This window comes from Platichthys flesus, chromosome 4, assembly GCF_949316205.1.
Source record: "Platichthys flesus chromosome 4, fPlaFle2.1, whole genome shotgun sequence".
In the NCBI taxonomy this organism is placed as follows: Eukaryota; Metazoa; Chordata; class Actinopteri; order Pleuronectiformes; family Pleuronectidae; genus Platichthys; species Platichthys flesus.
In genome coordinates this window covers 5,763,635-5,784,953 of record NC_084948.1, presented here as the reverse complement: position 1 = coordinate 5,784,953, position 21,319 = coordinate 5,763,635, and the positions used below count along the sequence as shown (strand labels likewise).

At 41.8% G+C, this 21,319-nt stretch overlaps 1 protein-coding gene across 1 annotated transcript in view; it reads left to right on the top strand.

Annotated features, from left to right (window-relative positions):
• Positions 1 to 21,319, top strand: part of dpf1 (double PHD fingers 1) — a 40,687-nt gene that overhangs the window by 18,103 nt on the left and 1,265 nt on the right. Inside the window, 5 exon segments of the mRNA XM_062386180.1 lie at positions 98 to 176; positions 293 to 424; positions 17,423 to 17,542; positions 19,813 to 19,925; positions 20,565 to 20,646. Of these exon segments, the coding sequence (XP_062242164.1) occupies positions 98 to 176; positions 293 to 424; positions 17,423 to 17,542; positions 19,813 to 19,925; positions 20,565 to 20,646 (526 nt within the window).

Here is a 21,319-nt window from a genome sequence, read left to right as displayed (position 1 = left end):
GCCATGTAATTTATGTGTCTCTGTGTGCGTGTGTGTGTTTGTGTGTGTGTGTGTGTGTGTGTGTGTGTGTGTGTGTGTATTTGTGTGTTCGCTCCAGGCCTACGGCGTCGGGGGCATGAGAAAGAGACAAGAGCTGCCTGCCATTGAAGACAGAGACAAGCCTTACGTCTGTGACAGTGAGTGCAACGTTACGTCTTTATTAACATTTCTCTTTATGTATATATATTCATAACTTACTAACAAAAAACGTAGATACTTTATAATAGACTGTATGTGTGTGTGTGTGTTCCAGTTTGTGGAAAGCGCTATAAGAACCGCCCAGGGCTGAGTTACCATTACACTCACACCCACCTGGCAGATGAGGAGGGGGAGGAAGACTCAGAGAGACATACACTACCCTTCCAGCGCAAGAACAACCACAAGCGTGAGTCTGCTGCCTGAATATTAAACTTTCTCACAGTCATCTTCTCGTCCATCATTACTTACCTCATGTTGAGGGTCTCGTTAGGCAGGACGGGCTGATTCTGAGACCTCAGGGACAAGATGAACATGTAGCAGGTTTAGCAGTGTGAGCTTTAATAATCTAGAATATTATCAAGAGATATTGATCCTCCTGCAGCATTATAGATAGTTAAAGTGCCGAATCAAAATTTTCCTCTGGAGTGATGAAAGATACGATCTCCCAGTGGATAACTGGGTTTAGCAGATTTCTTCAGTTCCAACAGTTTCAGACTGAGGCAATGACGCCTTGTTGAGCTGTGCTTGTGGTTTATAGAGATCCTTCGACCAGGCTTCTTAACTCACTTCTTGGCCTGCACTGAATAAGAGTCAGACGCTTTGGTGAACTGACATTTTGCTTTTATTTGATGTTATTGATGTTGAGGTGACATTTAACATATCTGACTTGCCCAAGAGAACAAAAAGAGGAAAACAGGAAACTGAGACCTCACAAATTAATTTCAGGTTTATTTTACTTTTTGCTAATGAAATAACTTAATTCTCAGGTCTTATGATTTTGCAGACACAGTTTAAGATGCGAGTACCCTAATATGTAGGGGTACAAGACATGCATTGTGTAAACCTGCAATATATGTAAATATTCCAGGAAGTTCACATACATACATACATAAATATACGTACGTCACAACTATATGTATCTAGTTTTATACTATTTAGTATATTACTGTGAAATTATACTCATTTAGGACTACAACATATTATTTTTACCAATATTTCCATACTCATATTTAAACTGTATACCATACCTGCCTATAAACTATATACTAACAGTCTATATATGCATATACTGTATATAGAATTACATTTTACCTTATCTTGTCTTGTCTCATCTTACTTACATCTAGTTATAATAGGACAAGTGGCCATGGCTTGGCAGGGATAACGTAAAATAAAGCACTCATTTAACATAGTATAAAGTGTTGTCAGTGTTTCCATCAGTTTACACAACCTTAACAGATTTAACAGCTCCTCCAAAGACACACGAGCCTAGTGAGAACTCTTCAATAGACACTCATCAGCTCAGTAGCTAAATCAGTGGGCAAACACCAGTCACACACTCTAGGAAATATCCAACCCACTCTTTATTTGTACCTTTCAATGTACCTTTCAGTTTAAAGCACGCAGTAAGGCTGCAACTACCAACAGCTTAATGAGTTTCCATTAATGTGCTGCTCTGGAATATCATTAAGTTATAATTAAGACCCATGGTATTGCTTGCTAATGCCTCCAGTACTTTGTGCCAGACTGTGAAGGAATGTATGTAAATACAGGAGGGCAAGGGAACAGATGTTTTTATTGTGAAGTTGTTTATCTTATATTTATATAGTCAGGTATTTCCAACCATGCTTGTGACATGGCTTTATAAATTGCAGTGTTGGTTTGTTGGTCAGTTGTCTAACACTTTGGTATCAGACAAAGCTTATCATTTGGATAAATTGCCTGGAAATTCCTCTATCTCCATCACCATCTGATTGAAATGGCCATTTTTTTCGTGTACTCCATCCTCATGTGTTGTGTACTCCATCCTCTGTGCTAACAGCTGCATTGGCAGCTTTGAGCTAAACACGCTTCTGTAGCCTACCCAAGTACAGCCTCTCATAGATGCTAACATGGCAGGTGACTCTTGATTTGTTTCAAAGTGACCTGAGATTTGGAGGGATACACGATTTCAAACATTTATTTCACAATGTTAAATCATTAATGTAGAGGATCGCTGTTGTTGCAGTAGGTTCTGTCCTATGAGCATCAGTTTATCACATTTGAAGGCCTAAGCCCATTTTTCTGGAATCCTGGATGGTGTCAACGTTCAGTTCCAATGCAGAGTGGAGTGTGTCCTACACAAAGCAAGGCTGACAGGAGGGATGTGGAAGTTTGAGTTTGTCTAATTTTCTTTGTCCCTTGTAACCCATTCCCTCCCTAATCTTAACCAGCTTTTCGTTGCTTAACGCTAAGTGCTCTGTGTTTTTATCTTAGTTTATTTGCCATTTATCTGACTTAAAGCTGACTGTGATTGTCAGGAAAAACTACATTATTATTGAAAGTAAATGAGGGTTTTCAGAATGATAAAAATATTTTAAACTGGCTATGAGGCTGACGATTATTGAGCAGTGTCATCAAAAGGAAGAGTAGAATTTACAAAAAAACACATTACAGTTGTTTGGGTTAGCACTGTTGCCTAACTGCAAGAAGGTTCCCTGGTTTGATTCCTTGTTCGGCAAGGATGCTTGTTCCTCCTGTGTTTGTGTGGGTTTTCTCTGGGTACTCTGGCTTCCTCCCACAGTCATGCTGATTGAGGGAAAGGTTGATTGGAGACCTTAGTTGCATTTTTTTGAATAATGGCCCTGTGATAAACTTCCGACCTAGGGTGTAACCTGCCTTCCGCCGAATGTCAGCTAGGATTGGATACAGCTCTCCAAAACATTCCAAGGATAAGAAAGATTGTGGATTGATGGATGCACTAATCCAGTTGACATACATTAGTGATGGCTCGGTTTTATTCCTGTGTTCGCAAAAAATCCAGTATGTATTATCCTAGAGTCTGTTTCCCTTAAGCATTTTAAGGCTCAGATGCTCTTCGGCCAGTTGTAAATCTATGGGCTAACATCGACCTATGGCTTTAAAATGCTCTTGGGAAGTGGAACCCAGGTCTTGGCCCTGCATGTAGCAATGGTATGGAATATGGCCATTATAAATGTTATTACTTAATATACATTGAATGTCAGTCTGGATTTCACCTCATGCCACATTATTCCTTCCGGGACTTTGCTTGTATATAATCAGATCACGCGTAGTAAATCTGACAGTTACTGAATATTGGCAGTCTCTGATGCTGAAAAGAGGCAGAGTGCAATACCTGGAGAGCAAGCTTGTCCAAAGAGTAAAAAGGCACAGAATGGCAGTGCATGTATAACAGTTCTGTGTGTTGAAGGCATCCCTGCTGCTACACAGTGTGACAAAGCAGAGAAATAAGAGTGAATAGTAAGTAAAGCTAATATTTAGGTTTCTACGAGCAGGTCATGACTCAGACCTCAAACCTCTGCTCCCCTCCGCTGCAGCATATCCACAAAACCAAACAGCAATTAGTAGCTATTCATTTCCAACCCCCAGGGACAGTTTTCTATCAGTGTGTGGTTTTTGTAAGATATTGTCTTCTGTCTGTGTGTTTTGTTTCTTTGTAAACTCCTCTTAGAGTCTGCATTTATCCTGTGGGAGATTGTGTTTTGGTTAGTAATTTTCAATAAAACGTCTATAGTTGTTCACAAAAAACCCCTGAGAAAAATAGCTGTGGACATTGAAAAAAGGGAACGTGAATAATTCACCACTTTCTTTGTTCATCCCATTCTTAAAACAAGCTATTTGCTCAGAATAGAACATACACACAAAAACACAGGTGTCCACATTATCCGCGTATGCTGCACTACAACAATGTCCAGACTGAAACTATTCTGTCTCTCAGTTAATTGGCAGGGTGTGTTTTTAAATTGGCCTGTCTGACAGAACAGACTGGCCCAGTCTATGTATGTAAGTGTGTGTGTGTGTGTGTGTGTGTGTGTGTGTGTGGCCATGCTGCAGTCTTAGGTCTCTCCAGCGAGGAGAGCAAGGGAGACAGCATTTGAATCGTTTAATATCCCCCATCACTCCCTCCCAAACAGTCAGTAATCACACACACACACACACACACGCACACACACACACACACACACACACAAACACACACGCACACACATACACACGCACACTCAAACACAATCACACACACACACACACAGCCTCAGAAGCTTAGCTTAGCTCCTATGTGTGTGTGTGTGTTTGTGTGTGTGTGTGTGTATGTGTGTGTGTGTACCCCTGCATGCACATGCATTTGCAAGGCTCTGTGAGTGTGTACATGCATGCAATTGTGATTACATTAGTGTGTATGTGCACGCGCGCACACCATTATAACTTTCCCCCAATCTGCTGAGTGTCATGAAGGAGACTCCTCCAGCCTTTGGTATATTGCCACATATGTAATATTATTAATATGGCTCCACCAAATGAGAGCAGCCCTGCATGCATAATTCATGCTATACTCTTGCTCAGAAAAAGCTGTCTAGACGCTATAGTATGATTGCAGCATCTATGGTACAAGTGGAAGCTTAAATTTTGAACAAAAACTATAAAACTCTGTCCTTTCTGAACCTCATCCAACTCCATTCTCACTCCCTGTTTTTCCATCAGTGTGATAAATGGCAGATTATTCCGCCAGGAGATGAGATTTTCCTTCCCTCTCTTTCTCTCTGTCCATCTTCCTCTTCTGCTCTTGCTCTGCATCCTCACTTAACCCTCCACTCCCCTCCTGCTCTGCCTGTCCCTTTCACCTTCTCCTCTGTCTTCTTTTGCTTCATCCATCATCCAGCTTTGGATTTTGTTTTAATTTATTTAACTGTTTTGTGTCTAAACTCTCCAGCTGAGCACCATCACCAAAACCAGCCACCAGTAATAAACCTCCTTGTATATTTGGATCCCAGTCGATATACTGTTTACTCAAAGCGATCAGCGCCATTAGAATTCATGACTGCACCACATACAATGTTGTTGGTTTTTTTTGCTCTCTTTTACTTCTTTTATTTTAAACAGGAGAAAAGAAGGTTGGAGGGAGAAAAAGGGGGGGGGGGTTGCTAGGATAGAGGTGTGGGGGTTCTCTTTTGGCATTGATGTGGGGTGGGAGGGGGTGGGGGGAGAAGAAGAAGAGGAGGAGGAGGCTGAGGAGAACTGAATGAATAAGGGGGATGTTTACTTTGGAGGTCAGCCCTGCTGTGTCCACCTGGAAATTGGTTTTGTGGGGTATGAGTAGAGAGAGGAAGAGAAAGAAGTGGAAGAGAGAGAGAGAGAGACAAAGCGAAATAGTGAAATAGCAGAAATTAGATAAATAGATTGCAAGAAGGACATGATGACTGAATGAGAGAAATAATAGAAAGACAGAAAGAGAGGGGAGGGGAGGTGGAGGGGGAGGAAGAGGAAGAGGAAGAGGAAGAGGAAGAGGAAGAGGAAGAGGAAGAGGACGAGGAAGGGGAAGAGGAAGAGGAAGAGAAAGAGGAAGAGAGAGGGCGGGGGTATAGTTGTCATTAAATCCCCCTTCTCAAATCAGAACTGAGATTCAGAGGCCACTTTATCTGGACGGACAGACGGTCCTACAGTGTGGAGCAGCAGGGACGCTCCAAGTGTGTGTCTCTGAAAATGCACACAACGCACACACACATAGACAGACACTGTAAGAAGTGCTTGCGTGCGTGTATGTGTGCTTGTGTCTGCCACTGAGTTGTGTGAATGTGCTACATGGGCAATCATTCCCAACTTTGAGTGTGTGTGTCATGTAATTGAGCCCTTTGAAGGTCAGCATCTCTCTGTTCCTATCCACCATTGTTGGTTGTTGTGGTGTTTCTTTCCTCTCCATATATATCTTTTTTTTTGTGTGCCTTGTGTCTCAAAATGGCCTCTTGTCTTCCTTCCCGCTGTCAGTGAAAGAAATGTTGATCAACCAACGTCGATGTGAACCAAAGCTGACCGCTCCCTGCAGTCTGTTGTCACTCAACATGTGCACCACTGCTTCTCTTTACAGCCGTCTGTCTTACTCCTTTTGAATTATTCAGTAAGGATTATTTGACAGTGTGTTAAGATTCTACCTCTTACTTCAGCAGTTATCATTAATCGAAGAATCACGGGGGAAGATACAGGTGTGTCACTGCTTTGTGTCTATTTTAGAGTGTAAGTAAACTTTTATATTCTGTTATTTTATCAGCATAGAAGTCACCTGTTCTTCCAAAATTTCTTCAACGGTTCATTGGTTCCTGATCAGTTTAAATTTTTGCTTCCTCCTTCCTCGCAAATGTAGATTTTCTGATCTGCTGCCCATGTCATAAGTCTACATTTTGTGGAGATAAAGAGCACCCCATGCTTTCTGGAGGTGTTCTGAACTTTTCACGCACACCGGCATTTCTCCTCAATTTTTGATTGGTTGACTCTTGGCTGGTGCTGCACGGCACAGGAAAGGAAGGGAGAACTGGCTGTTGCCTAGCAATCTGGTTGCCATAGATACAGCCAGGGCTCCCTCCTAAAGACTGTTATGTACATTGAAAAGAGAGAGAGAGGGAGCGATAGAGAGAGAAAGAGATGGTAGAGGAGGGAGAGAGGGAGGGAGGAGAGGTGTGGAGAGAACAGAAAAGGGGAGGGATGCAGGGAGGGAGGGAGAAAGAGAGGAGAGAGAAGGAAGAGGAAGAATGGAAGAAGTTGAAGTCTAGAAGGAGCGGAGGGGGCACAGAGGAGTTCATTAAAAATAACATAAAGAATAGGAGGAGAGAGAGAAAACAGACAAAGAGAGAAGCCGAGTGAGAAGCAGAGAGTTGTACAGACTGTGAAAAAAAAAATCTCTTCATGATTCATCATATAGATTCCCCCAGACAGTTGGGCTGGTGAAGGCAGGGTAATATTGGAGTCTGCTTCATTTGGTATTCTGTCTTAAGATGTGGTGCTGTGGCTCGCTGTCTGGTTGTTTTGTGGTTCCTCGGCTGTGCTGGCCATGTTTGGATAAGCCCCCCCAAAACACACACACACACACACTACCACAACCCTCAACCGCCAACACCACCACCACCCCCAGCCCCAAACCAATCCTCACCCTCTATCCATCTCCTGTAGTCTGGTTTTCTTTCTGTTACTGAATTTTAACAGTAAAACACAACAACAGCAAGATGAATTACAACTCAGCAACAGTGATATAAAAACCCAAAAGTTTATTCACATAATGCAGTAGTAAATTCACTTTGACACACGTACTGAACCTACTGTGCGATTACTGTGTTATTCCTGGAAAACATCCTCCTGTCCCCAAACGATGCATTTCACAAGTGGTTTGTTTGGAATCCAATTCTAATTGGTAGTTAGCACAAGCAGTGATAGCTACCATGACGGAACTCACAAAGCAAACGGCACCAGAAACTCAAACTCCCCATCTCTGTGCAAAAAATACCACAAAAACAAACCAACTTGGAGGAAGATATCTTGTTGAATGTCTTTTTGCTTTCTTCTTTTTTGATCATTGATCATTTGACATTTCTACATGATAGTGCAGCACTGACACACAGTATAGTGGACCATGTGCGATTGGGCAAAATTTAAACAGGATTTCACAGTCACATTCCCAGCCGGCTCGCTCCCTGGTACAAAATAGGATTAATAATTTGCATTTTAACTCTTCATCGACAGAGACACGAGTGTATATATCTACACTCACCAGAAATTAGGCATACGGTGTGTGTGTGTGTGTTTGTGTATGTGGGATTTCTTTACATACATGATTAATTGGGAGTTTTTGTGTTGGTGCATGTGTGTGTGTGTGTTTGGGTGTGAGATTTATTTACATGTGTGTATACTGGCTAAATGTGCATATATCTGCAAGCTGCAGAGCCTGATGGATTGTTTGTGTGCATGTGTGTGTTTGTGTGTCTGTTTCTGCGGGTCAGTGTGATTACATAGCAACCATAGATCAAGTTTTATTATGCACCAAAACTGCCTCTGTCCTCTCTCCTTTGCAATGTCATCCCTGCACACAAGCTCACGTTGCAAGCAGTCACACAAATGCATGCATCCTGACCCACAATGCACTGGGAGTTACGCAACCTGCTGACTGGACATGAGTGAAAGTAGTACTTGTGTGTGTGTGTGTGTGTGAGTGTGTGTGTAAGGGTGATGGGTGGGGTAGGTTTGGTGGATGCATGGAGAAGAAAAGAGAAAAAACAGGGAGAATAGAGCATGGCACTGATGCAGGCATTAGATTGACAACAGATGGATTGCAGGAAAGAGCTCCAATTTCCTCTTTGAGAGTAAAGAAAAAAAAAAAAAATCGACCGAAATAAGGAAAGGGGAAGCGAAGAAAAAAATGAAGCACAATGATGCACAGGGAAGAGATCGAATCAGAGGCAGAGAGAGCAGCAGCAATAATGAGAATGCATGAAAGTGCAAAGAGGAAGAGGATGGGAGAAAGAGTGAGTGGAGGAAAATCCAAAGAGAGAGAGAATTGGTGGCAGTGACTTTTCATCTGTGACTGACATATACATCTGACTGCCTCTCTGCCTCTGTGTCTGCATAAACAAACCTGGAGTTGTCTCCTTAAGAATCTGGGATGTGTGACCATGTGAATGTGCACTTTGTCTGTTGTTTAGAATATGTGAAACATTTATATTGTACTGTATGTAAATTCTGTGTGGATGTGTGTGGATGGACGAGAGTTACAAGGGAATTTCATTCATTACATTAAAGACAGCAATTGGGGGATGGGACTGGAACTGGACAGCACAAGTTATTATGCATAGGCTTGGTTGTAAATCTTTAAGTGAGTGTGTGTGTGTGTGTGTGTGTGTGTGTGTGTGTGTTTGTGTCTGTGTGTGTGTGTGTGTGTGTGAGTGGACCATATTTTAGGTGTATGTTTTGGGTGTGTTTGAGTTCTGTGTTTGTGTGCACCAGTGGACTTTACTGTACGTGTGTGGTTTTGTTTCATCTGTGTGTGTGTGTCTGTGTGTGTGTGTGTGTGTATGTGCTCCCATTGTAATCGTGTGTTTGTGTGCAGCTCCTGAGAGGCTCTCCTCATTAAGCAGTGAGGCGACAGGAGTGCAGAGTGTGTGTTTTCACACACCGCTGCTCCGATACAACGAGAGCCACTTTTTTTTCACCTCCTTTCCTTCTCTCCACTTTGTGCCTCCATCCTCCTCCTCCTCCTCCTCCTCCTCTTCTCCTTCTGTTTCTCACTCTTTCTTTCCCCACTTGCCAATTCTGTTCTTGAAATTCCACCCTGCCTCCTCGTTTTCCTCCACCTTCATTTCTCCTCCTCATCCTCACTCCTTCCTATGCACCTGCTGCACTGGAGTGTTTACTGCCTCCCATAACAGTAACATTGAAAGTGAAAACATTCACTCTCAACCCTTCCTTGTTAATACCTAGCGGAGAACCACAGCCTTGATTAACCAAGTTTCGCGTTTTTTGTGATGTTGGTTACCATGGCAACAGTTTTTTGTTCACTGACTAAATGGCATACCTTCATCGAAACAAACAACAGAAATGCATATAACAGAAGTGAAAGAGAAGCATATATAATCACTTGAAACAATATACAACCAATCAATGACCAGAAAGATCATTACATTTTATAAGATATGTTTTCAGGAAACGTTTAGGTCAATGTATAGGTTAAGGTTAGGTTTAGGTTAAAGGGCCCAAAATACATTTTCTGGGCTTTAACTATGCGTAATAACTTGAAGGGGATCAGGAGGGACACTCCAAGTATGAAAACAGCCATTCCACAGACTTTTTCTCTCAGTCCATTCTAAGAAAAATATTATTGAAACGTCTAATTTCGTATTTCCTCCACTGTATGATGTCCTTCGGTATCTCACTCGTCTCTCAGCCCCAACCAGTCGGTACCAGTTCATCCTCTGAACCCACCCCTCCACACCGATCACAACACCAAGCAGACATGTTGCTGAGCTAGCAGCTTGTTCGCTACCAAAGGCTGACCACGACAAACTACACTGAAGAAACACTTCAGCGTGGAGGGATGGGAGGGATGCAAGGGAGAGAATGTGTCCTCCTGAAAACGTTACTGTTCCAGACCAGCGGTCATGCTGTATTTCTTCTGACGTGCCGTGTCGGTGTGCTCAGTACGGAGTTTGAATCTTCGTTGTGAAACTCCATTGTGAAACTCTGTTCTGCAACTCGGGACGTTACTCCTACATTGGCCAACTGTCCTGCTAAAACTTGAAGAAACATGAGGACGGTGTAACTTGCAGAAACATCCTGTTTTAACAGACTGCAATATGTGTCTGGTCTTCTATAGCTGCAAACATAACTTGACTTTTAGGTGTGAATGTGCCAGAATGAGACCGGTGATAGGCCTGGTCGTGTGTCACACAAAGTTCAGTCAGCCAATCAGAGGAGTGGCTCAAGAGGCAGGCAAAAGTCTGTTCTATCTGCAGCTCCATAGGCAGAAGAGAGGACATGGAAATACACATTGTAGAAGTTATTTCTACTTTAAACCACTGATATATGATCTTAGGGGTACCAATACTTCAGATTAGATCCAAGAAAGGTGTAAAGTATTGGCCCTGTAAGGTTAGATTTAGGTCAAGGTTAGATTTAGGTTTAGGTTTAGGTTTAGGTTTAGGTTTAAGTTTAGGTTTAGGTTAGATTTAGGTCAAGGTAAGGTTTAGGTTAAGGTTGGGTGTAGGTCAAGTTTAGGTTAAGGTTAGGTTTATGTCAATGTTAGTTTTAGGCTCAATGTTAGTTTTAGGCTCAAGGTTAGGTGTAGGTTAAGGTTAGGTTTAGGTGAAGGTTAGGTAAGGTTAAGGTTAAGGTTAAGGTTAAGGTTAAGGTTAAGGTTAAGGTTAAGGTTAAGGTTAGGTTTAGGTTAAGGTTAGATTTAGGCTCAAGGTTAGGTTTAGGTCAAGGTTAGGTGTAGGTGTAGGTGTAGGTGTAGGTTAAGGTTAGGTTTAGGTCAAGGTAAGGTTAAGGTTAAGGTTACGTTAAGGTTAAGGTTAAGGATTAGGTTAACCTTAGATCTAGATTAAGGTTAGGTTAAGGTTAGGTTTCAGTCAGGCTAGGCAGGGGCAGCTCCTGGCATAGGCGACATAGGCGGTTGCCTAGGGCGCAAAATGCCAAGAGGGCGCCACAAGAGACTGATTTATCATGACGTGATACATGCAATGTTAACCATCGCAGAAACGTCACACCATCATCCTTTAACCACAGGGACACAACGGAGGCAGAAGCGCCGCTTAGCGGCTCGAAAAGCTCTTTGCCTCCCTTCCGTAACATGTTAATCAATTGGGCTATTCGCACCGGCAGGCGCCAGGAAGTGCCGGGGAACCGCCGGGAAGTGATGGTTTCGGGGGCTGTTTTTTTCGCTGGCTGGGTGCGAATCGAGCCAGAAACCACACTGAAAATCGATATTAAACGATATAAGTGATATATATATAAATGATTAAATGTGCATCCCATATTTTCTTTTTCCCCACTGTTCTCCTGGAGTTTCAATTCCCCCAATTTTTGCCCCCACATGATGAAATTTCCCAATATTTTATTATGCACTTATTCCACACATTTGTCAGTTGTGTCTAATCAGGGTAACCCTCAGACAGACACACACAAGGACACAATCTCTAGTGGGGGGTGGTGTCTAAAGGCTTGCGTTGGTCAGTCACCTGTGAAGACCATCATCATTTACCCCTGAACCAGTGTGGAAAAATCAGCTCCCTGTGTTATCAGCCTGCCGGCTGCTTGCACGGGATTTACACATCGTTTATGTATTTTTGCCGACATTTTGGCGCCAATCTGAAATTTGAGTTAAGGTTTAGGTTTAGGTTTTAGTTCAGGTTCAGGTTCAGGTTCAGGTTCAGGTTCAGGTTCAGGTTCAGGTTCAGGTTAGGTTACGTGATATGGTTAAGTTTTCCCTGGGAAATCTATGTAGGTCAATGTAATGTCCTCTAATGTCATGGAGACACAGCTGTGTGTGAGTGTTTGTGTGTGTGTGAGTGTTTTTGTGTGTGTGTGTGTGTGTGTGTGTGTGTGTGTGTGTGTGTGTGTGTGTGTGTGTGTGCGCGTTTGCAGGAGGCAGCAGTAATTCCTCTCTGATGGAAGCGCTAAGTTGATGAGGCTTCCACTGTGGCTATCCAGAGGAAGAGATTATCGACCAGCTAGAGTCAGGCTGTGGTTTTGGTTCCAGAGTCTTGGAGGGAGATGGAGGAGTGAAGGGTTGTAAGGGGGGAGGAAGAGCAGAGGTTGGTGGGGTAGAAAGAGATGGGGCGATGCTGGAGAAAGAAAATGGGGGAGATGCAGGATGGGGATAAAGACACCAGGTCACCCTGTACACGATCAAAGCTTTTTTTCCCCCTCTTGCTGCTTTTTCTTCATTACACATGGTAAGAAATGTTCCTCTAATGCTGATCAGCATTAGTTAGAGAAGATACACCTATTCTTCAGATGCACATTTTTATCAGATGGTTGCGATCATTTCTATTCCAGTCAAGTCCAAGTTTTCCTGACTTTTAAAAAACCACTCCGGCAACTCTGGGCTCAATTTGAGAAGCTTAATTTGAATACTTTTGCTCTGCTAATCGCTGTCACTATCCATTTAAATCCACACGTCTCCAAATATTATGGCTATTAAAAAAATATTCAGACAAGCTGATGAATGGCTGTGGGTTTAAAAAAGATCCTACTATGTAAATCCTAAAGTGAATACCAATTTAATTATCAGTGTTGTTTTTCTAACCATGTGGGAAGCTCATGTTTTGGACATACATAGTTTTCACAGAGCAGTGATGTATAAAAAAAGTAATTTAAAGAATATATGTAAGCTGGTCCCGCTGCATCTCTGAATCAAAACAGAAGACCTTCTCAGATGATGTTGTAAAGCAGTGTGGGATCTTGGGAGTTGTTGTCCTCACCCCCATTGAGAGATTCTGCAGTGGAACATGCAGCAAACAACAATGAATAATTGTAATCCATTACGAGTGAACAACACAAGGAAAAATACCAGACTGGCTCACTGGTCAACATTTTGTTTTCCCTTTAGTGTACGTCGTTTGCCCCTGAGGTTAAAGCAGAGATGTGCAAAGCCACAGGTAAAGCTGATATGACGAAATTAAAGCGCAACCAGAATTAAATAACTTGTTACTTTGAATAATATTGGGGATTTCGATTGGTTTGAACATTGTTGGAAACATTTTGGATAATGTATGCGCACAAATAAAAAAAAAGAAGTAACATCTATCTTGTTATTTGTATACATTTTGTCGAGGATTTATTATATATTACATTTAAAAATGTAAGGATCACGCTTTTCAAGTCTCATTGTTTCCTTCTGTTCTTCGCCCTTTTTATCCTGTCTTTTGTTTCCAGAAAACCACAGTTACTCATATATTAGGCTTGACTAAAAAAACTATTTTTAAACGTCACTTGACTGAACCGTTGAAAGCAGTATTGAAAATAGGACCATTCTTAAAATGAATATGTGAGACTGTAAATACGAGAAGCTCAATTTAGAAAAAAGAGCTTGCAGAGAGCAAAATAACAATGCAAGGTGACGAAGGAGCAGCATGGAGGAGTAAATGAGAAAAAGAGGAGAGGGAAAAATATTATAAAGCAGAGAGGGAGGAAGGATGGGGAAGGGTAGGTGCTGGGGGGGGTGTTGGTTGTTGGGGGGGGGGGTGCATTTGAGGATTCATCTCTTGCTGGATAATTCCCAGGAGGATCTCTCTCCAACACTTGAAAGCTGTGAAGTGTGCGGTTCTGCTCATACTCCTCCTGGTAATTGGAAGAGGAGAGCAGAGGAGGGAGGGAATGCGGGAGGGAGGGAGAAGCGGGTCAGGTAAAGGAGGGAGGTAAAAACAGAAGAGGAGGAGGAAGGTTGAAGCAGGTAAAGATTTGGAAACAGAGAGGGACGGGGGGAGCGGTAAAGGTAAACGAGGGAGTGAAAAGCAGAAAAAAGCCACCTGACTCGTGCCATCTTTCTTTGTTCGCTTTCTCATCCCCCCCTCCAACCTGGCATATATCTCTTTTATTTTTGCTCATTAGCTCAGCCCTCTTTATTCCCTCTCTCTCTATCACGGTCCTCATCCCTTCCTCCCTCCCTCCCTCCCTCCCTTAGCCAGCAATGGCGTGTCTGTGGTTGCAGGCGGCTTCTGAAACATGGCCACAGGCGTTTAATCATTGATGGAGTTTTTTCCCCCAGTACAGGCAGGCCAGCGGGCAGCCCCAGCTCACTCACATGCATCAGGACCTGCTGATTCACTCTCTGGGGCCTCACACACACACACAAAAAGGCACAAGTACAAAAGGTAGAGACGCACACACATAGCAGTAGCACACAGACAGATAAAATCCAGTCTGTGTGTGTGTGTGTGTGAGAGAGTGTGTGTTAGTGTGTGGCTATCCGCATGTGTACCGATCCCACCAGGGATTGCAAGGCCCAATCAGCGGCAGTGAGCCCAAATAAAAGCAGCGAAGATAAAAGCAATTTGTTTGACCAGTACAAGGAGGCAGAGATGTGTTTGTATTGGCTCCAGGCCTGCACACCATATACACCCAGTCTCTAAAGTTGATCCATCCCTCAGCTAGACTCAGTAAACATATGGCTGTGTTAGTTCTCTAAAAAGTAAAACCGCTTATAAAGCTTCTGTATTCTCCCACTGCATTACCAGCGTCATTTAAGAGCAGCTATTTTAAATTGGTACCTGTTTTTATGTGAAGCAGGAACTCTTCATACAGTTTTCACATCAGGTTCAATGTCCTGCTCTTCAGCTATGTAACCAATGCAGATGTACAGACATTGGTGATCCATTAAAGCCAGAGTTGGTAATCTTGGGAAAACTTTCATGAGAAGGTTACACTCTTGTCAAAGTCACTTCCCACAACACAACACACACTGTTAGACAACTGCTAGAAGACGACTATTCCGTGACTCACTTGCTAACTTCGTGCTGTCGTCTCTGTTTAAGCAGTGTATGTCTCTCCAAGACCAGAGTCTCTGGTCATGTGCATTGAGATCACGGGCAGGGTGCAGGCAGGCTGGCAGGTTGGTTAGTGACAGACAGGTACGCCAGCCAATTGTGTTATTGGGTCTGAATGAATGGTCATGTTTATTGCAGTCCTGTGAGGGCCACAGACACAGACTTTTGTTGTTGATTTTTCAGTTTTCACATTTTTTCGTTGACCCCCTCAATGGTGGTAGTGCTCCGTTTTCTCTTTACGTCTTTGCGGTGAGCATCCAACTGATACTTGTCATCGTTTTGCCTCATCACTGACCAAATATGTCTCTATGCAATATTGCACAATTGAATATCACATTTCCGAGGTACCTATATTGCCCAATAAGGTCAAGTACAATGGCAGACACGAAATACTGTGCACCAATGATTTTGGATGATGAAAAAAAGTGAAACCCTCATCATTAGAAAAAGCTAACACCAGCAAGATCACAGGCAAGAGATGATTGAGAATTATGGAGGATGGAGACGTATGTATTGAAATACAACATTGTGAATTACAGGTGGAGCTGCTTGCTTGTAGCTAAGATCCAGACAATCCACTCTGTTCGGTTGATTCCCCCTTTTTTCTGACTAGCAGTAAATCTTTGCCACTCAAAGTCTATGAACACATCAAAGGTTTGAGCATTGTTACTTACATTTGATGATTGAGTGTACTTATACCAGTTTATAACCTTGTTATCCATCATCATATGAAAGTACACATTCCAGTAACTGCAGTTGTATGTAGTTATTCATATATTAATGTAGAACCAACAGTTTCCTTTGGTTTTTGCTCGATGTATCCCTGTTGAATTCTGCAGGAGCAGGTACATCTTCTCATCTCCCTCCCCTCCTCTGTTCTCTGTCTGTCTTTTTGTCTCTCGTCCTGATCGGAGTATTTTTTTTATATTATTATATTATTTCTCGGAGGATTAAAGCCAGACCCTGTTGAGTAGAAACCAGAAACCCAATTTCTCTCTCTCTCTCTCTCTCTCTCTCTCTCTCTCTCTCTCTCTCTCTCTCTCTTTTCCATCAAATTCGCCCACTCCACATCCCCCCTCCCCGGTTGGACGAATAAGACTCCACCCTGAAATGGATGGATTAATGACCTCTCTCTCTGTCACACAAACACACACACACACAGACACACACACACACACACACACACACACACACACACAAACACACACACACACATACTCACAGACTCACACATACAAACACCCACATACACTATATTAACAGTATCACCTCCAGCAGTAGTATTAAGTCTTTCTGCAGGATGACGGGTTTACTATGCATGCATTTGTATATGTGTGTAGCTGTTGCTCCGTCCTGCCTAGTGAGTCATCGTGGAGGACAGGTCCAGAATATCTGAAGAGAGGAAAGCACAGATACAGACTCGTCTGCAGCGGTTATGTGATTGTTTCCATTAAAGCGATTATGCAATCAACAGCAGTAAGACAGGCAGGCGGACTAACAGTCAGACAGACACACACGCAAACACACACACACACACATACATACACATACACGTATAAACACATACACAGCACTCAGGCAAGGGGAATTTCTCTCTTGTTAATAATTATTATGAAACGGCTTTACATGGAGCGCTTGCCTCTCCGTGCTCAGCATGATGGCAGGTCTGTCCCAGCAGTCTCCCCAAACTCACACTCACACTCATACTCACACACTCACACTCACACACACACACACACACACACACACACACACACACTCACACACACACACACACATACACACACATACACACACATACACACACACAGACCTGTCTTTCTTCAGTATCTTTCTTCTTACAGTATTCACCAGACCTCATAAGCACCCCTCTGAAACCTCTGTCCCTCCTCATCCCCTCCCCTCTCACTTACTGGGTGAACAGGAGTTTTGGCAAGTCCCAGTCGCTGAAGCTGGCCTGAACCAATGCTTGTTTTTAATGAATCAAAGAGAGAGACAGACAGAGTGTTGCCCCAGCTGGGATGGTATGCAATCTACAGTGGCAACAGGGACTTAGTTACAGATTTACTTTCTTGTTCTTTGTCTTACATCGCATTTTACCTCTAATCACTGTCATTGTCTACAATACTGTCGCTGATGTTTCCTCTTTTTCACATACCTTGGTGGCCACTGCTTTGTTGATATGTTAGGACTTTTATAGACTTTTCCTGTCCAGTCTGTCCTTCTGTGGAGAGATTGATGCAGCTCCCTCGCTGACTTTACTGAGTTTACACTCTTCATCCCACTCTTCCAGAGCCTCAGGAAGGATTAAGCCCCAAATCCCCATTTTCCTCACCCTCTTCTCTTTTCTTTTTTTTTACTTCCAGCCAAGAAAGCACCGGACGGCTCAGTGATCGCCAACGGCTACTGTGACTTCTGCCTCGGTGGTTCAAAGAAGACCGGCTGCCCTGAAGACCTTATCTCCTGTGCAGACTGTGGACGCTCAGGTAGGGCACCGCTGAAGGGGATAATTGGCAGGAGGAAGGCAGTCCTCTGTTGATGCACATTTTCCAATCACCTCCTTTGTGGAGAATAGATCTACTACATAAATACATGCAAGTTTCACGTAACAAGTAAATTGGATGGACCATACCAGTGTTTTTTTATTTTGTTTCAGCCCGTCTGCTTCTAATCATGTACAGCATACCTAATCACATTAATAACCTTTTGCTGTAGTGTTTTTACATTTTCATTGTTGCTCGTTGAGAAATCGATTTTTTTTGTATACAGTTTGAAAATCAATTTGCAGAGAATTGAACCTAACCTGAAATGGTGGCCCTGAAGGACCAAAGTCACACGGTGAAAGCTTATTTGAGATTCTCCTGACAAATATACAAATGAATATCACCTGCATACAGAACTTTATAAAAACTGAAAATGCTTATACACTAAAGTAAGTGAACAAATTAGCATCATCTCACACTGTAACTTTAGGTAGTAACCGTAAAACTAGAACATCGATAGAGCTGGAACTGGTAATTACTACCTGTCTTTATAGGCCACTATACACGTAATTGTAATTCATTCTTTTATTTGTGTGATTGATGTTTTGTAGTTGGATTAAATGCAGATTGATTTTAAAACTCTGCTCAGTAACCATTCAACGATAACATTACTTAGAAAATAAAAGGTAATGCATTTTCTGCTAGTTGATTTTCTTTCTGTGTGTAAAGGAATATGAAGCCTTTGCTTCCTGAAAGGAAGACAACACATTACAACTTTCAAAAACAATAAGACATACTTTGGACAACCAGGCTGTTGCACTAGATTTCTCTTTTTCAACAAAAATTCTGTATTTTTGTTGCTGCTTGAGACGTGTCAGGAATTAATTCAAAGTTGAAGGCTTATTTAGTAAGCATCAACAGCCAATAATATAGTGATATTCTGGAAACAATTTAATCATTATCTCATTAATCATTGTTGCAGAAGGATTGCGTACTTTATAAAGTATTGTAAAAATGTTGAGCATGTGAATTTATTTAGACAAATCAAATTAAATACAAATTAAGATATTCAACAACCTGCATGCAGCTCCCAGTATTTGCAAAACACACAATGTTTCAGTTTGTGTATGACAGAAGTGCAAAAAACACACTGACGGGTCTTGTCAAGGTCAGGAATAAACTCACCTTCAATATGGCTCCTAGTTTCTTCTACAGTGGTCATGTCCATTGATCACTGTTTCTCAAACACAGACATTGATATCTTGAGGGATTCAATAAAATCTTGATGTGACCTTTTCTAGCAAAAACACTTTTTTTTTTATCTTGTTGCACACCGCTCGATTCTGGATTGTTATGCATCAATTTACATTTGTGATATTATAAACCATTGTTTATTTATTCTTTTAAGAGGGTCTATCATGTATTACAAGGTACATAGATGCATCTATGGGATATGTATTTTGGTTGTACAGTATATTTTATTGGAGTAGAGTTTAAGTGTGATTTTATGTGGTTGTATTGTTTACTTGTTTTGTTTTTCTTTCTGGTTACATGTATACATGCAGAGGTTGCAGTGTATATAATGCAGAATTTGTGTATTATTGCATGTACTGTATATACTTTCCCCATCTGTTCCTTTTCATTTGACAATAAAAAAAGAGAACCAAAAATTATGTATGTGACTTGTAGTGAATGGGTTGATGCATGAAAAACATTGGTATGGTCCTCTTCTTTTTTATAATCACTCACAAAGATGAAGGTCAGGTAGTGAGGATGATGTAATAATTATATTTACCGTACCATGTAACAGGCGGTACCAGGAAAAGTAACAATAGGAGACATCGATAATTTTTTTCAATGTCATTTAGAGTGCACTGCAGTGACACTGTCATGTTGAAAATATTTCCCAGAATCAGTATTCTTCAGAAATCAAATCACAAATTGATGATAATATTTCCTGAGACAGCTCCAATTAAATCATGTTCTTTCACCTTTTGCTAAACATCCCAGCTCAATATCACAACTTCGACATCTCATGAAGAATTTCTATCAAGTAATTCAAATTTCATTAAATTCTACAAAACTCCAATGCTGAAATGTATTAAACACAAAAACAAATAGAAGGAAAGATAGAATAGGTGGATAATGGATGACTTTCCTAAAAATACAGAAAGTGACAACGAAAAACATTATGTGGATGTGTGCTTGTGTGTGTGCGTGCGTGCATGCATGTGTGTGTGTGTGTGTGTGTGTGTGTTTGTGTGTGCACCCAGGCCACCCATCCTGTCTGCAGTTCACAGTGAACATGACGGCTGCTGTGAGGACTTATCGCTGGCAGTGCATCGAGTGCAAGTCCTGCAGCCTGTGTGGCACCTCTGAAAACGATGTAGGATCTCACTTTATACTACATGTTAACACATGTGAATGCACACATACACACGCACACACACACACACACACACACACACACACACACACACAAATAAACACATAACACCCTGTACATAAAGTATATGCTTTATGTAAAGTTTTAAATTGTCTTGTTGAGCGTGTATGAACAGTGATTCAGGCGCTGGCTTAGATTCACAGGATGCGAGAGTGGCTCCCTCTGGCTGAGGGATGACGTCCATCCACTGAGCTGTACTTTTGCCCAATTAGTCTCTGTGGAATGAAACAGCTTTAAACCTGTTAGAAAACTTTGAAGAAAGAATTGTCGAACTGCAATAAATGCAGTTTTTTTTTTTAAATCAATGAAGAGTTAGGAGGTAAAGAGAGTAAAGCAGAGTCAAGGTGCAGAGAGAATCAGGACAAATTTTCAACGAAGAGAGGTTGTTAGGTCTGCATCTGTGTTCATAATTTAAAAATAACCAAGGGGCATATTTGTCACACATTAACCCTTTGATTTATATGAACACCAATGCATATATTCCAGTATTATACACATTACATTAATACTGCCCTGTCCTCAGTTTTGATTTCTCCCACTTTATAATGACATTTATCTGAATACTCTCTTCTGTTCCAGGACCAGCTGTTGTTTTGTGATGATTGTGACAGAGGCTACCACATGTACTGTCTGAGCCCTCCCATGTCTGAACCACCAGAGGGTATGTATAACACGGAGCATGAATACAATGCAACACTAAGGACACTAAGTAGAGCGCATACAGACACTGCATACCAGGACCTCTCAAGTGTTCACTCCTGCATGTAATTTTGTCCAAGTCTTTTTTAGTAAATGATTACATAACAGTACAGTAGGTGGAGAGACAATCAAAACTAGAAGGACCCTCAATAGAGCGCATACCTCCGCCAAAGCCCAATAGTCCCTTTATATTTAATTAAACTGCACCAAATTGCACACTCATAGATATCAGCTCCCTAAATGAAGCAAGATTTTTTCAATCAAGAACTATGAATTATTCTCTAAGAAATCAACAAATATGAAAAAGATTGAAAGACACCCTCTTGCAAAATCTCAAAAAAACCCAATCCTGCATCATCATTTCACCAAGTTTTATGGTAATCCATCCAGGTGTTTTTACATAATCTAGTTTACAACAAACAAACCAGGAGGAGTGAAACCTCTTTGGTGGAGTTGATGATGAGAGTGAAACGTCAGGTCAAAACAGTCTTGTAATCTGACACGCTGACTTTTAGGACTTTAAAAAATGATCAAACCCGTCGTTGTTTTGGTGACACTCAGGACTCGTCACCTCTTTTTCAGTTCATGTTAATCTGAATAGGTCTCAGCATTATATGTAAAGTGCGTTGAGATCA